Source organism: Coptis chinensis, chromosome 6 (genome assembly GCF_015680905.1).
Source record: "Coptis chinensis isolate HL-2020 chromosome 6, ASM1568090v1, whole genome shotgun sequence".
NCBI lineage: Eukaryota > Viridiplantae > Streptophyta > Magnoliopsida > Ranunculales > Ranunculaceae > Coptis > Coptis chinensis.
In genome coordinates, this window is record NC_141461.1 from 55100255 (window position 1) to 55116377 (window position 16123).

Here is a 16123-nt window from a genome sequence, read left to right on the forward strand (position 1 = left end):
AACAGTCGGGTGGTGAAGGGGGAGGAGGAGGTACGTTATCACGCTCAATATCATCTCTAGCTACTGGGTCCCAGTGGTCCAGAACACAAGTCTCGAAAATTCCAAAATTCTCGAAAGACCTTGTTGGAATGAAAGGAGTAGCGATTTGGAATCCTAAGTTAAGCATAAGCCGAGTAACAAGTATCTGAAGAGGAGTGACTGTTGACGCGGTCATAAGAACATGGCCCGGGAAATGGACCATACGTAGAAAGTGTTCTTCTTCTCTGGAGGATCCACAAAGAGTGCAAAATGTCTTGTTCACGTCGGATGTCTTTGAAGTTCAATGGCGTTTATCGCCCGACCATTGAGTGGCGGCTAGTTGGTTTCATCGGCGAGTCTTTGGTACGCGATTCGAGCCATTATTGTACTCTCCCTCAAGAAGCGTGTCAAACATTAAGTCCCTCGTAGTCGGATACTATGACAACAACAGGGTCAGATTATCAGAGTTTATTGGAATCTGTGTTGTATTCGATATTAACTCCTGCGTGAGTTCCCGTTCCAACCCATCCGCCATAATCCAAAATTCATCACCCTGGAAACCTCCATTGTCGTAAAATTTCAACACCAAATCTTCGAAATAATCAGCTGGAATTCGATGCAAGAGATATTCCCACTCTCTACTAGCAATTTCCTTATCGAAAAATGGATGAAACATCCCGAAATTGTAGAGATTTTCAAAATTTCTCTCAACTGTGATTCTCCTTCGTGCTGCCATAGCAAGGTCTAGATGAATTTCTGAGGGTGGAAATTGCTAGGAGTGATGGAGGAGATGGTGCTGGAGGAAGGGAGTTCGAATTGGTGGAGTTTAACCCGTGTGCGCGGGTTGAATTCAGGTATGTCTAGTCGCGTGCGCGAGGTGAGTGTGAGGGAGACCAAGATCCGGATTTTGAGGGGGAAAAAATGTGAGGGATGGACGCTTGGGTGCCCCGCGTGTGGGTTTTTGTAAACGGGTCCGTGATTTTGGGTCAGTCAATTTTGGCCCTAACCTAAACGAATTCAGAAATTCCCCTTATGTCCCGAAATGTTCTGAAATTTCAAACGTGGAATTTCGATTTGTTTTAACTCCAAATTGAAACAATGATATATCAAAACGATCGACATTAAAAATGCCATTCACTGGAATATGACAAAATCACATTCAAACCTTTTTATTTATTTATTATTATTTATTTTTAGTTTTTATTTATTTACAATTTTTATATACAAATGTACAAGTCGAAAGGAACGTGTCAACAACACCGGCAGTCCAAATAAAACAACACATCACAACAGCTTAACTCAGGCAACTTTCATGTCGGCTCTGGGGTGAACCTAATCCAACCAGACTGTGGTTTAACCTTTATGTTTTGGGGGACTAGGGTTCAGGACGGTACCATCCCTGACCAATGTGCAATAGTCTAATAATAATATTACCCTTAGTACATATGGTATAGCCTCAAACCGCCCCTTAATACAGTCACATAGAAAACCGATCGGGGTTGGCCTGGGTGGAATCCATTGCCCGCACGAACTAGGAAATGTCCGATGTTGCATACCACGACTCTCTTTGGGCACCATCCTTGGCGCTAAGAGAAAAATAAAAAACGAGTATATACAGTCTTTTTACGTCAGATCCTCAAGACGAATGTGAGTCTTTTAACGTCAGATCCTCAAGATGAATGTGAGTCTTTTAACGTCAGATCCTCAAGACGAATATGAGTCTTTTAATGTCAGATCCTTAAGACGAATCCCAACCTGTGGGAACAACGGGACGGCGACGAAGTTTATCCTACTGAGCTGGTGTCAGACAATAATATATCCTATATCGACTCATCTCGGATAGAAGATCAAGACCTGGATAGAAAGGAGTTTGACAGTTCATACACCACCCCATCCTTTTCACCCGTCGCTTTCGAGCAAAAGTACTACGACCATTATCTATTCAAGATGGGTGATATTTGGACCAAATGATGAGTTGGAGTTCGCGAGGAAGAGAATAGAAAAGGGAGGAGAAAGAAGGAATTGAAATTTTTGGTACCCATTGTTTTCCAGGAGGCACGTTTGCTCGCTTATCAGAAGACAATTATACTCAGTTCTGAAGTAGAGTTTTTGTGGACTATCGTTCCGGCGCTTGCAACCACACACTCTAGGGATTTTTAGAAAAGAAAATAGAAGACTATGGTTCCGGCTACCCAAATGGCGTACTCTTTCTGTTTAAACACATGGAAATAAGTACACCATCGAATCTATTAGTCTATGTAGACTGGATCATTGAGAAGAGTCTCTTCGACATATGGAGAGCGCAACTCAGATAATGTTTAAGGCGTTGGCCATTTACTTGAAATTCGCTGTCATCATTTACGTTTTTCAGAGAAATAGCCCCATAAGGGGTGACAGCAGAGACGGTGAAAGGACCAGACCCTCGAGTTTTTAATTTTCCTAGAAAAATGTGTAATCTTGAGTTGTACAACAAAAATTTTTGACCCACTTTGAAATCTTTTCTCAATATGTACTTGTCATGCACTCTTTTCATGTTGGCTTTATAGGATTTCGAGAGATCATAGGCATCACTCCGAATTTCCTCAAGTTTATTTAACTGCAATTTTCTCTTCGCGCTTGCCACGTTAGTATTATAATTGAGGCTTTTGATGGCCTATAAAGCACGCTGCTCAAGTTCAACCGGCAGATGACAAGGTTTTCTAAAAATGAGGCGATAAGGAGACATCCTTATAGGTGTCTTAAAAGCTGTTCTGTATGCCCACAAGGCATCAGATAATCGTAGAGACCAGTCTTTTCTAGATGGATTGCCAGTTTTTTCCAGAATGGATTTGATCTCTCTATTAGAGACTTCTACTTGACCACTGGTTTGAGGATGATACGGAGTTGCCACTTTGTGCGTGACTCCATATTTCTTTACTAAAGATTCAAAAAATTTATTGCAGAAATGTTTTCCCCCATCACTAATTATAGCTTTTGGAACACCAAATCGAGAGAAAATATTTTCTTTTACGAACAAAATGACCGTTTTATGATCATTAGCACGAGATGCCAATGCCTCAATCCATTTTGAGACATATTTAACTGCTACTAGAATGTATAGGAAGCCGTGTGAATTTGGAAATGGACCCATGAAGTCGATGCCCCATACATCAAAGATTTCCACAATTAAAATGGGATTTAAGGGCATCATATTACGTTGAGTAATGCGTCCTTGCTGCTGGCAGCGATTGCATGCTTTGTAATGCTCATGTGCATCTCTAAACAGTGTTGGCCAATAGAATCCACATTGTAGGACCTTGGCCGCAGTTTTCTTACCACTAAAATGACCACCACAAGATTGTTCATAACAGAAGGATAACACATCATTGTCTTCCCAGTCGGGAATGCAACGGCGGATTAGTTGGTCGGAACAATACTTGAAGAGGTAGGGATCATCCCAGAAATAAAATTTCACAGTGGATAAGAACTTTTTCTGGTCATTACGAGACCAAGATGAAGGGAATTCTTCGGTAACTAAGTAATTTACTATGTCAGCGTACCAAGGGGACGAAAAAAATAGAGTACAAGTGTTCATCATCGGAAAGGAATCACGGATAGGTTCGGTATCGATTATCAACATCACCGACAAGTCGTGATAAATGGTGCGCAACCACATTTTAAGTAACCTTTTTTATCTCTAATTTCTAGAGTAAACTCTTGCTAAAGGAGAATCCATCGGATCAACTTTGTTTTGCATCTTTTTTCGCTAATAGATAACGAAGTGCCGCATGGTTAGTGTAGACAATAGTTGGAGAACCTACTAGGTAAGGACGAAACTTATCCAAAGCATATACAACGGCGAGAAACTCTTTCTCAGTGGTGGTATAGTTACGTTGAGCTTCATTAAGGATTTTACTCGCATAGTAAATGACAACTGGCTTATCTTTCGGCGGCGTTGCCCTAGTAATGCGGCTCAATAGCATCGCCGCGTCACACATTAATTCAAAAGGTTTAGACCAATCGGTGGTTGAATTATGGGGGCGATAGTTAATGCGGTTTTTAAAATCTCAAAGGCTTGTTTGCAATTGAAACTGAAGTAAAAAACGACATCTTTAAGCAGGAGATTGGTTAAAGGTCGAGCAACCTTTGAGAAATCTTGAATAAATCTCCTATAGAAACCTGCGTGTCCTAAGAATGCGCGAATGTCTCGAACTGATTTTGGTATAGGAAGTGAAGCAATTTTTTCTATCTTAGCTTTGTCGACTTCGATTCCGTCCTTTGAAATGATATGTCCTAAAACTATTCCTTTTGTAACCATGAAATAACATTTTTCCCAATTGAGAACAAGGTTTTTCTCTTCACAACGTGTAAAGACTTTTTCAAGATTTGGTAGACAGCTATCGAAAGAATCTCCATATATTGAGAAGTCCTCCATGAATACTTCCATAAAAGGTTCAACCATATCACTGAAAATATGAAGCATGCAGCGTTGGAAAGTACCAGGTGCATTGCAAAAGCCGAAAGGCATTCGTCTATATGCAAATGTACCAAATGGACAGGTGAACGTGGTCTTTTCTTGATCAGCAGGGTCTATGACTATCTGAAAATAACTTGAATAACCATCAAGAAAATAGTAATATGCATGACCGGCTAAGCGTTCGAGCATCTGATCGATGAATGGAAGTGGGAAGTGATCCTTACGAGTGACGGCATTAAGTTTGTGATAGTCAATGCATATTCGCCATTTCACTGGGATACGAGTGAAAATGCATTCATTTTTATCATTTCGCACAACTGTAATGTCAGATTTCTTGGGAACAACGTGTATTGGACTCACCCAAACACTACCAGAGATAGGGTAAATAATACCCGCATCGAGTAATTTTAAAACTTCCTCTCGTACCACATCTTTCATGGTAGGGTTTAGTCGACGTTGCGGTTCACGCGACGTCTTAGCATTTTCTTCAAGGTGTATGCAATGGGTGCACACAGTAGGTTCAATGCCTTTAATGTCATCGAGGGACCATCCAATAGCAGAACGATGTTGTTGAATGACATTAATTAAACGAGCTTCCTGATCGTCAGTCAATTATGAAGAAATGATAACTGGGTGACAACCATTTGGATCAAGATGTACGTATTTTAATTCCGAAGGAAGAGGTGTGGGTATTAAAGATTTTTTAGGAAAGTCATCATCCATGCAATAAGCAGTTGATGTTCATCCATGTTCATTGGGCGTCGATCGCCAAGTAGGGTCAAATAATGGTATTGACTCTAATAACTCATTTACTTTGTGTATAATCATTCGCCCTCAAACTCAGATTCGCTAAAGGAAAGAAATTGGTACACTTCATCTTCTCGGAAAAGAGTTTTTGTTAAATTTGGTAATGTAATCTGTCAACCCCGTTGACCTCACCATCAATGTCAGCTCGGGATTTGTTTCATCAACTTGAACACATTCACCTCGACCGATAGAAATCGAAGGACATGGTCTTTGAACCATCCCTACAGTTAATAAGAGCATTAGCAGTTGCTAGGAACGGACGTCCTAAGATAATAGGAATGGAATCACAAGCAACTTCTGTATCCAAAATAACAAAGTCTACAGGATAGAAAAAGTCTTGGACTTTTACAAGGACGTTTTCCACAATTCCTTTTGGATACTTTATGGAACGATCAGCTAACTGTAGAGTCATGGTGGTAGGTTTGAGCTCATGAAGACCTAGTTGTTTAAATAAGTAATATGGAAGTAAGTTCACACTAGCTCCTAGGTCTAGAAGCCTTGATGAGTCGTATATTTGTCACCTAAGGTACATGGAACTGTTGGTCTACCGGGGTCCTTGTATTTGACTATACCATTATGTTCGGTGATGGAGGAAACCGTTCTGGTGAGGAACGCTTTGTTGAGGAACATTAGTTCTCCTTTTGTGGTGCACATATCTTCAGAAATTTTGCATGTTTTGGTAATAGCTTTAAGGCATCGAGAAAAGATAAGTTGATTGTCAAATTTTGAAAAGTCTCTCAAATTTAAGCAAAATTCTCATCAGGTTTATTCTTTGCCAAGCGTGCAGGAAACGGTGTCTTAGGGCGGAATTTGGCAAAGGGGGTCTACTTGCTTGTTTCCTACATTCGGAGATGTTGACTTTGTTGGGTCTAGTGAATCCACCGTAGGTTCATTATTGGAAATAGATTTATTTGATCCTTCGGATTCATTTGATTGATCATCTGGCATACGTATTTGATTGTCTACAGTTTTTCCAGATTGTAGAGTAGTGATTGCATGCACCTCACCTTGGTTGGGGGTGCTTGTACTAGGTGCATTGGTGAGTTCAAAGGCTGTGTTTGCTGGTTTAGGGTTTGGAACTGCTTGTGTAGAAAACACGCCTTTCTGACTCTTTTCTTGCGCCAATTGTTGAAGTGATTGTTGGATAGACGTTAAAATTTGAGACTGTTGGTTCATGTAAGCTAAGAAAGTCTCATTTGTCCTATCCGTAACAGGTGGCGCAGGTTGTGCAATAGGTTCAAGATTATTGCTTAGAAGTTGTGGATTACAGTTGGGATCTGGATTAGCTTGAACAAGGCTGCGGTTGGTTTGATAATTAGCATTGGAATTATTTTGAAATTGACCTTGTTGGTATTGTTGATTATTTCCTTGGCGGTATGGAATAAAATTGTTGGTAGGTCGAACAGGTGGATTAGCGAAACCTGGAGGAGCCCCCATTTGTTGGTTATTTTGGCGCCAAGAGAAATTCGGATGTTGTCTCCAAGGTGCATTAGGAATGTTGAATGCACATGCCTCCTCCGACTGTTAAGAAGCGGAGGCATATAACAAGGGACAATAAACATCAGGATGGTCAGGATTGAGACAAAGAACACATGGGGATGTGTCAACGTTCATGACCTGTTTTGGAAGTTGATCGTTTACTTGAACTGCAAGGGCATCTACTTTTTTAGTTAGGGATTCTATCAAATTTTTTTAATTCGGGATCGGGTTTTACCTCAAAAATAGATGTGGCCTTTGTAACATTATCCTTTGATGACCTAGACGACTCAGTGTTACCCCAGTGTGTACCTTTTTTCGCTTGTTTTTCAAGAAAAGTATAAGCTTCAGTAGCTCCTTTGTCCATGAAGTAATCTCCATTTATTATATCAAGAGTTTCTTTTTGATGATCAGACATACCATTAAAGAATGAACGAACAAGGACAGCTTTGTCTAGTTGGTGGTGAGGACATTCTAACAGAAGATCAGTGAAACGACTCCATGCTTCCGTAAAGGATTCATGAGGATTTTGACGAAAGAATTGAATTTTTTGAAGCATTTCAGTTGTTTTCTTCTGAGTGTAAAATTGAAGCATGAAAGTTTGAACTAATTTATTCCATGTGTCTATGGATTGTGGCTGTTGTCCTGCTAGCCAAATTGACGCTTTCTCCGCTAAAGTGAATGGAAACAGCCGAAGCAAGTGTTGTTCCTTAGAGACGGCTGGGTGGTGAAATGTTATGGCCACTTGTTGAAGCCTACGAAGATGATTGTAAGGTTTTTCGTGATCCAAACCATGGTATATAGGTAACAAACTAAAAACGTTTGGCGGAATATGAAAATCACCGACAATGTTCTCAAGTTTGATGCAGGAAGAAGGTCCTTCGTGTAATGCAGTATAGAAGTCCGACAGGGGCTTCTCAGCTGCTGGAGGATTGTCGTCCATAACGACAGAAGTTAATGGCGACGAAGGATCTTGATGAAGGTAATTAACAGAAGAAGAACAATTTTTAGGTGAGAACTTACGCAATTGCTTATCGTATTTTCTTCGACGATAGGTATGTTCAAATTCTTTAGTGGAACCAGACCGTAATCTCATGCAAGCATAAAATTAGATCTAATTGATAGAAGAAAGTTATTATTACTTGAATTTTATTATTATTTTTAAGCTGTAGAGTTGAACAACGTAGGCCTAAGCTGCTAACGTAGCAGTGAAGCTAGGAATACGTGTGCATAAACCAACAGCCAGGTTTTCCGTGCAAGCACTGTTCTAATTAAGTAACCTCAATCTTTCAAGTTTCCTAGACCCCGTTGGAATATGATTATGAATAAGATTTATGGAATTAAAATTTATGCAAGGGCTCAATTTATTTATTTTTATTTTATTTTATTTTATTTTTATTTTTATTTTTTTTTAACTAAGGTTTATGCAAGGGTGAAAATATAAACATGCAAATACGATCTACTCATACAATACTAGATGCAGTAGCATGTGAAGATACTCTACTCATACGTATAGCTATACGAATAGGCAAGGTTGTGTCATCGATAAATACTTCTATACATACAGACAAATATACATCAGTAATATGTATATGTACGCTAATTTGTAAGTCGATATTATGTAGACGTATATCAACAGTAATAGGCAAATTTGAATCACTCATACGTATCGAAATACATTAGCATGTGAATATAGTATACGTAGACAGATAAATACAACAAAACTAAACATACAACGTATTATACATGAACTAAAATACGACTCTTGTATTGCATATTAATTCGATTTCGGAAATACTCATTGAGATTGCGTGTGTCATATAGAGAGAAGCTTTACCCCGTAGGGTTTAGAAACAACTTACCCAACTCAGATTTTAACCCTCGTTGGAATGTTCTCTTCTTTCTTGACAAAATCGACTTATTAGACAAATCGCGGTAATGCGTGATCGTGAGAAATACTAAACATGCAATAATAGACACTTATACATATAAATATAGATAACCATGCAAAACAGTACCATTGGTATGTACATATACATTAATATGCAATTCATACCCACTTAATCGCATATAAATATTTACGGGCGTATTAACATGATTCATGTATATTTCTAGCCTAAGATGTAAATAATAATCTATAAACTATTACATTATACTACATACATGGCATTCATGCAAATAACTAAAAAAAAAAACAACACTAAAAATTTGGAACCTGTAGCTTCCCGCTAGTCCGCCAAAGAAATGAAACAGACGCTTCAATTCGTCGACGTGATTAATCCCAAAAGATATTCGAAATTTTAGGTACATGTCCAGAGAGTTAGGTCTGGATATGGATCAGGATTTAGCAGTGGATGTTGGGGCTATTAGATGAGCAGTAAATGAGCAAAGTCACCCGCGGACGCGAGTCCAGCCACGCGCATGCGTGTCAATTATGCCACAATGAGTTCAACTTTTCACAGAACTCTTATAATCACCTGCAGTGTACTTTCCCAGTCCTAACTTTTGGTACCTGGAAGTACAGCAAAAAATCCGTGAGTGATAAGGTCAATTACGAGACAAAATACGAAATTAAACAAAAAAAAACGTAAGAACGAAACGAAAAGGAAGAAAGGAAGAGAGTGGGGGTGCCCCCTTGATGCAACTTCCAATCTGTAGCACAAGTCCTATGCCTTTAGAACGGCAGTAGTGCCATTTTGATATTGCTCTTTTTACTACGTTAGAGATTTACTCTCTAATTTGGCGAAAAATGCGAATTCAAAGATTTCCTTACTCACGATCTTCGTGTTCGTAAAGTTGAAGTAAGGATTCGAACCAACCTAAAGTCTTGGACAGCTACAACTTGGTTTTTACTCTTAGGGAACTAGTGAGTAAGTTTAATACTAATACTAGGTTTCTTTCCTACACAAACATTAAGAAAAACATTAAGATTCAAAATCATGCAACTAAGACACAATACAATTTACTAAAGAAAAGGTGGAGAGCTAATCCTCCTCATGTGAAGATAACTTTTGTTGTTAATTTTAATAAATTCATTTTATTCTTCCTAGACTCATAGACAAGTCCTAATAGAAGAAGACTTGATCCCTAACATGTATGGCTCATCTCTAAGCTCATACATGTTAGCAAGTGGAACCAAGCAATGACTTATCTCTAAGCTCATCACTTTGATTCCTAACTAGACACTACACCAACTATCATTTTGGGATAGGATGTAGGTCTAATTGTTCTTTCTAACCAACTTACCAAACCAACAACAAATATTTTCCCTCACATGAGTTGGATTAACTCCCCAAAAGGGAAGTTAGCTCATGATCCTTGGGATAAAGGATTACAAGTTAGAAGTACAAAGAGAGAGAGAGAGAGAGAGAGAGAGAGAGAGAGAAAAAGGAAGAAGAAGACTAACTATCTAAACTAACTTGCTTTCTTTTTATTTTCTAGAAAAAAACCAAAGTTTCCTCCATTAAAACTATTACAAGCTTTTCTTACAAAACTAAAAACTAAATAATAAAAATGACTAAGGAACTAAAATAATACAAGGTAAGGAAAAGAAGTCAAGGGAGTAAATGGAGTGTCCCCTTGTTTTGTTTTCTTCTCCATTTGAAAGAAATCTCATTTCCTCCCACATGAAACATCAAACCACATTTACTTCATTTTTATCCACCACATTAAAACAAAGTGACACATTGCCTTTTTTTCACTATTAACACCTAATCTAATTAATTACATGCAAGGTGTCAACTTTGCACTAATAATTTGTTATTTTTGTCTTGACATGCTCCATGATTGATGACTCATCCAATCTTGCAGGCCCGCATAGTGGGTCCTATGTGCAGTCCAGTGGCGGTCCGGTCTTTGGGCAATTTTACAACTTCCCGCCTATGCGTAGAGTTCATCGTACGATTATGCGAGCAGCTCACTTTATCGCATTCGGAGTCCTGGTTCAAGAGATAGGAGCTTCAGAAGTTTGATGCTTCTGTGCGGATTTGGAAGAATTCATATATATGTCGTTCCTTGTGCTTTATCGCAGGTTTAAATAATATTTCCATGTTTACTGCGAATACCTGCAAAAGTATGAAAATATATTTATTTCATGATTATTAAACACATAATTAACCAAATTTATATGTCTCAATGGGGTTTCATAATACACTTTTGGGTGCTTATCATCATGCATTGCTTGACGTTCTTGGAAATCCATAAGACTTTTGATGATGATTTCCTGACATGCGTGTAGTTCCCACATGCCTTGATGAAGAAATTTAATGCCTTTTATGGGATTAAAAATGTTCTGCAAGGCATGTTCATTAAATAAATGTTCAGAATTTGAGCTTTGGTCGTCCTGTTCATCTGCCAGACTATCGGGAGTCCAAAACCCAACGGAGCAATCTATGTGAAGCATAGTAATGGCCGCTCTTTGAAGAGGTATTTTGGAGCAATTATTGGATAGCCCTAACGCGTCATGATTTTTTTGACTAAAGTAGGCAGAGGTGCTAACCTTTTAGTTTTCCTGGTGATCGCGTTCCAAAGGTGTTGGATTATGCAAAAATCATCCCTTTGATTCTGTATAATCCATAGTAGGTGGAGTTGAGGTTTTGTCACTTCAGATTGGTGTGATGTACCTACCACATTGTGTCCCAACCAGTGGAGCACAACTCTTTGATTCTGTTTCAAAGAGCGTCGCAGAACAATGTGATGTCTATTTCTGACTTCGCCACGAGATATGGTGGCACGTAGAAAAGATTTGACGGAATCAAATGTTGACTCTGGAAGGTGGAACTCCTGTGTATTCATTGGAATTTGAAGTATGTCGGAGATAATTTCCCTAGTAAATTCAAATCATTGTCCATAGGCATTGAAATAGAATTTTCCATTTTTAGGTCCGCTAAATTGGTAGAACATCAAAACCAATTCTCTGGAATAATCAGCTGCTGAATGATATAGAAGAGGCAACCATCCTCGACGTACAATTTCTGTGTCAAAATAAGGAGAAAATCGGCCATCATCAAAAAGTTTCAGGTAGTCTTTTTCGGGCACTATCTTTCTTGGTTGATCCATTTGAAAGTGTAAGTGCTGGAGGGATAGTGGAGAATCCGTGAAATGAAAATGGCTGAAACGAAAAGATTTATAGCCAATATAAGATCTTGTACGAATTAGGATGCCAAGTGCAGTTAGATCCATAATTAATATGTGAAAACACAAGTGAACCATGTGGTGTTGGTACACACAATTATGTACAACAACTATGGATATCCATAGTATGTCTTTTCATGTCAGATGTCCAACAACAATTAATGAGGTATTAAAATGATAGAAAGTATGGAGGAAGGTTTCACAGGGCAGTTAGACCTACATGTAATTTTAGAATTGATGATCATACCTCGATAAAGGAAGCTGAATAGAATTATCGAGCTGTGTGCACGACAATTGTTTAGGTGTACCGTATAACGTGCGCGATTTTCCATGAACACAATGAGTTTAGATCGAATTATTTTCGTGAGTTATTTATTTTCCTTCGTTGTTATGGATTTGATAATAATTTTATTTATGTTTATGATAAAGTGAAAATATGATTAATACACACAAATATTAAATAGGGGACTTCTTCATTTAATACGTAACCCGTACAAATGTTTTGAGAATTATTTAACACACCATAGTAATTTACAAAACAACAAAAGGGAAAAAGAGATGTAGGTTACATAAATCTAGACATTCTGAAGGACGTTATGCATGATTAACAGTATCACAACGATAAATACTGCTATCAGTGCGACTGTGAATGCCCCATCACGTTGCTCTTCGTTTAATTTCTCGATCGGATCCATTACGTTGAAGAAGATGAAAATATATGAAGATTATGTTGTGGAGAATGAGAGAATGGGATGAGTGAAAGTGGATAAGGAGAGTTAGATTTTATACTGGAAAATCTGACCGTTGGGTATCTGACTGTTGGGTATCTGACCGTACACGTGATTTGGGTCGGGTTCTAGTTTTTGTCCCAAGCCCAAATGAATTCCGGAAATTCCCTTTATGTTCCGAAATATCCCAAAATTTCAAATGCGGAATTTCGATTTGTTTTAACTCCAAATTGAACGAATGAGATGTCAAAACAATCGGCATTAAAAATGTCATCTAATGGAATATGACTAAGGCACATTCAAACCTTTTTATTTTTATTTTTATTTGGGGGTTGAATCTTGTAAAAACATAATGCAACTGTCATGTCGGCTCTGGGGTGAACCCAATCCAGCTAGACTGTAGCTTAACCTTTATGTTTTGGGGGCCTAGGGTTCAGGACGGTACCATCCCTGACCAATGTGCAATGGTCTAATAATAATATTACCCTTAGTACATATGGTATAGCCTCAAACCGCCCCGAATTGTCATCAAATTGAAAACTATTCGGGGTTGGCCTGGTGAAATCCATTACCATTGTGAACGAGGGACCATCCGATGTTGCACATCAAGACTTTCTTTGTGCACAACGCTTAGTGCAAAGGTGAAAATAAAAGACACGAGTATATACATGTTGAGTCTTTTAACGTCAGATCCTCAAGATGAATGTGAGTCTTTTAACGTCAGATCCTCAAGACAAAGGTGAGTCTTTTAACGTCAGATCCTCAAGATGAATCCCAACCTGTGGGTGCAACGGGGCGACGAGGAACTTTATCCTACTGAGCTGGTGTCAGACAATCACTACACCAAAACAGCTTTTTTGTGACGCCAAAATGGCGTCACAAATAATTTTAGTGACACCATTTTGGCGTCAATTATTTTTGTGACGCCATTTTGGCATCACTAATTTGTGACGTCAAAATGGCGTCACTATATTTGTAACGCTATTTTGACGTCACAAATTTGTGACGCCAAAATGACGTCACAAATTAGTGACGCCAAAATGGCGTCACAAATATTTGTGACGTCAAAATGGCGTCACAAAATATTTGGCGACACAAATTTTGTGACATCGTTTTGGCATCACAAAATATATTTTAGGGAAAAAAAAATAATTGGTTGATATACATCCACCGGTTACTATATGAATTAGCTAAGATAAAACTTTTTTAAAAAATAGTCCATTCCATAAAATACACATTCACACCGTCAATCTCATTCAAGAATAAAACATTCATTCCATCACTCAAAATTATCAACTCACTTGTAAACACCAAGTACTTCAATTTTCAAAGAAAAAGTACAATACAAATCACTTGTAAACACCAAGTACTTCAATTTTCCAAGCGAAAAAGTACATTACATTATGCTTACAACTAGCTAGAAAGAAAGTCTTCTTATTAGAAAGTGTCCAAGTGGCAATATCGACCACCTCCATCCTTCAAGGTCGGCAACAAACAAATGTCACATGTATTACCTGTTTCATTAAAGTTTAGATAGACTTCTACCTTAAAATATAACGAGAGATATATACAACAATAGGTTCATTTATACTAATTAAAACTAAGTGACATAGTTTCTAGTCTACCAAATTAGTAACATAGCAAGAAGGTAACCATGCCACTAGAATATCAAAGAAGCTATAGGACATTACTATTTGACAACACAACACTAATACACAGTAAAGCACTTATGAGAGCCTCTTTAGCCCTAGAAGCTATATGAACAACAATGTGACATATATACAACTAAACGGGTACTGCCTCTACCTTCTAGTATATAGCCTGGTGTCATATGACATGGAAACTGGCTTACATTATAATAGATTAGAGTGGCATATGTTCCAACTTCCAACCTTGGTTGAAGTATAAACGTAGAAAACGAAACGAAGAAATAAAACAAAACCTTGAGGTTCAACTCAATAAAAGAATGCACTAACAAACCATCGGCACTACTAACAGTAAAACAATCCTAAACCACTTTTTTTTTCCTATTATTCTATTATCCAAAATAGAGTTACACAGTTAACCACCACACTTTAGTTTGGACTATTTTTACCAGATACTTTCTAGCTGGGAAAGTAATGACATACCTTTCTATATTCGGTCTCAAACAGCTGCAATTCATTTCTCTTCCTTACAATTTGTGACTCAATCTCTTTCAGCTTCTCTAAGGTATCCTCAAAGGATTTTGCACAAAGAGCCTCAATGGTATAGCTAGCAGTCTTTTCATGGCTTTCCTCTTCCAGCCAAGCCCAAAATTGTGAGAGAGCAGCTGCATCCCTACAAATGAAATATAATACCTTATACTCATGTTGTTAAGATTCTCCATATTTTTTGTACACGTTCAAATCATGGTTCAAAACATCCTAAATATTAGTCAGATACATCTCTCTTTTGTCAATACAATACCTACAGATATATAAGAGAGACATGCTACACCTTTTATGGGATAAGAATCTCTTTTAATAGGAGTGAGTTGTGTGCATGAACCATGGTTCAAACTAGGATCATATATATCACATTCACGTAAAAGGTATTATGTACCTCAAGTGTGAACTCTGCATCCCTTCCAGTCCAGCTTTGTTTTTCACTGCCTTGGCCCTAGAGATGGGGGAAATTCAGTACACTGCAGAGGGATGTGCAATCCAGCCATTTGGCCTTTCAAGTGCTCCACTTGTGTTCTTACTTAAAAGTTTTGCAAGATATTTATCACAAGCAGATCGGTAGGTGCTGACAAGTCCTCCACCCCAGAAGAAGAAGCTAAAGAAAAGCACCAAAGAAGTCCATGGCAGCAAAGCAAAGAAGACAAGCATCGGCAAGTCCATATAAAGAAGAAGAAGCACCAAGCAGGTCCATGGCACCAGCACCAGCAGGCACACCTAGATGCGGGCGAGAAAGCAAAACCGAAGAGCCATTACGGCGAAGTAAAATCGATGGAGCATCCACTAACACTATCACGGCTAGATCTTGACCTATTTCTCCGAAAGCATATGCCTGATTTTTCACCACAAAACCACAAAGCATCCCGTGTCTTCGGCTCCGTACATTACGATAGCCATCCATCCGGGATACTTGTTCAGATTGAGCAATGTTACTTCTACTACAAGGTTTGGAGTTTCTCTCCCCTCGACAAATTATCATTTTCACCATCAAAAGCAAGAGGTTATCGGTAGTATTTGTGTCACGAACCAAGCCTGCTCCAGGTCTACCATTACTCTCAATAGAATCTCCACAAGGTGAGGCAGTCAAAGGAAAGTTGTCCTTTGCTTCACTGTACAAGCAAAAAATACAAATAAAAATACATATTCATAATTTACTATTTAACTGCTCAAACTATATAGCTATAAACAACATTATCATACCTAGTAACAAACTGATCAGCCACTGACGTAGATTGAACACTAATTGAAGTTGCAGGCCCCAGTTTGAAATCCAAGTCCATACTGATTCAAAATTAGTGACCGAA

At 38.4% G+C, this 16123-nt stretch overlaps 1 protein-coding gene across 1 annotated transcript; it reads right to left on the reverse strand.

The window, feature by feature from the left end:
- Positions 1-13870: 13870 nt before the first annotated feature.
- On the reverse strand, positions 13871-15702 carry LOC147493648 (chaperone protein dnaJ 15-like). Its single transcript, XM_086566638.1, has 3 exons — positions 15202-15702; positions 14748-14937; positions 13871-14132 (listed from the first exon to the last, which is right to left on the reverse strand). Exons 1-3 carry the CDS (start codon positions 15219-15221, stop codon positions 14097-14099), a joined length of 246 nt encoding a protein of 81 aa, XP_086422764.1. The 5' UTR covers positions 15222-15702; the 3' UTR covers positions 13871-14096.
- Positions 15703-16123: the final 421 nt, after the last annotated feature.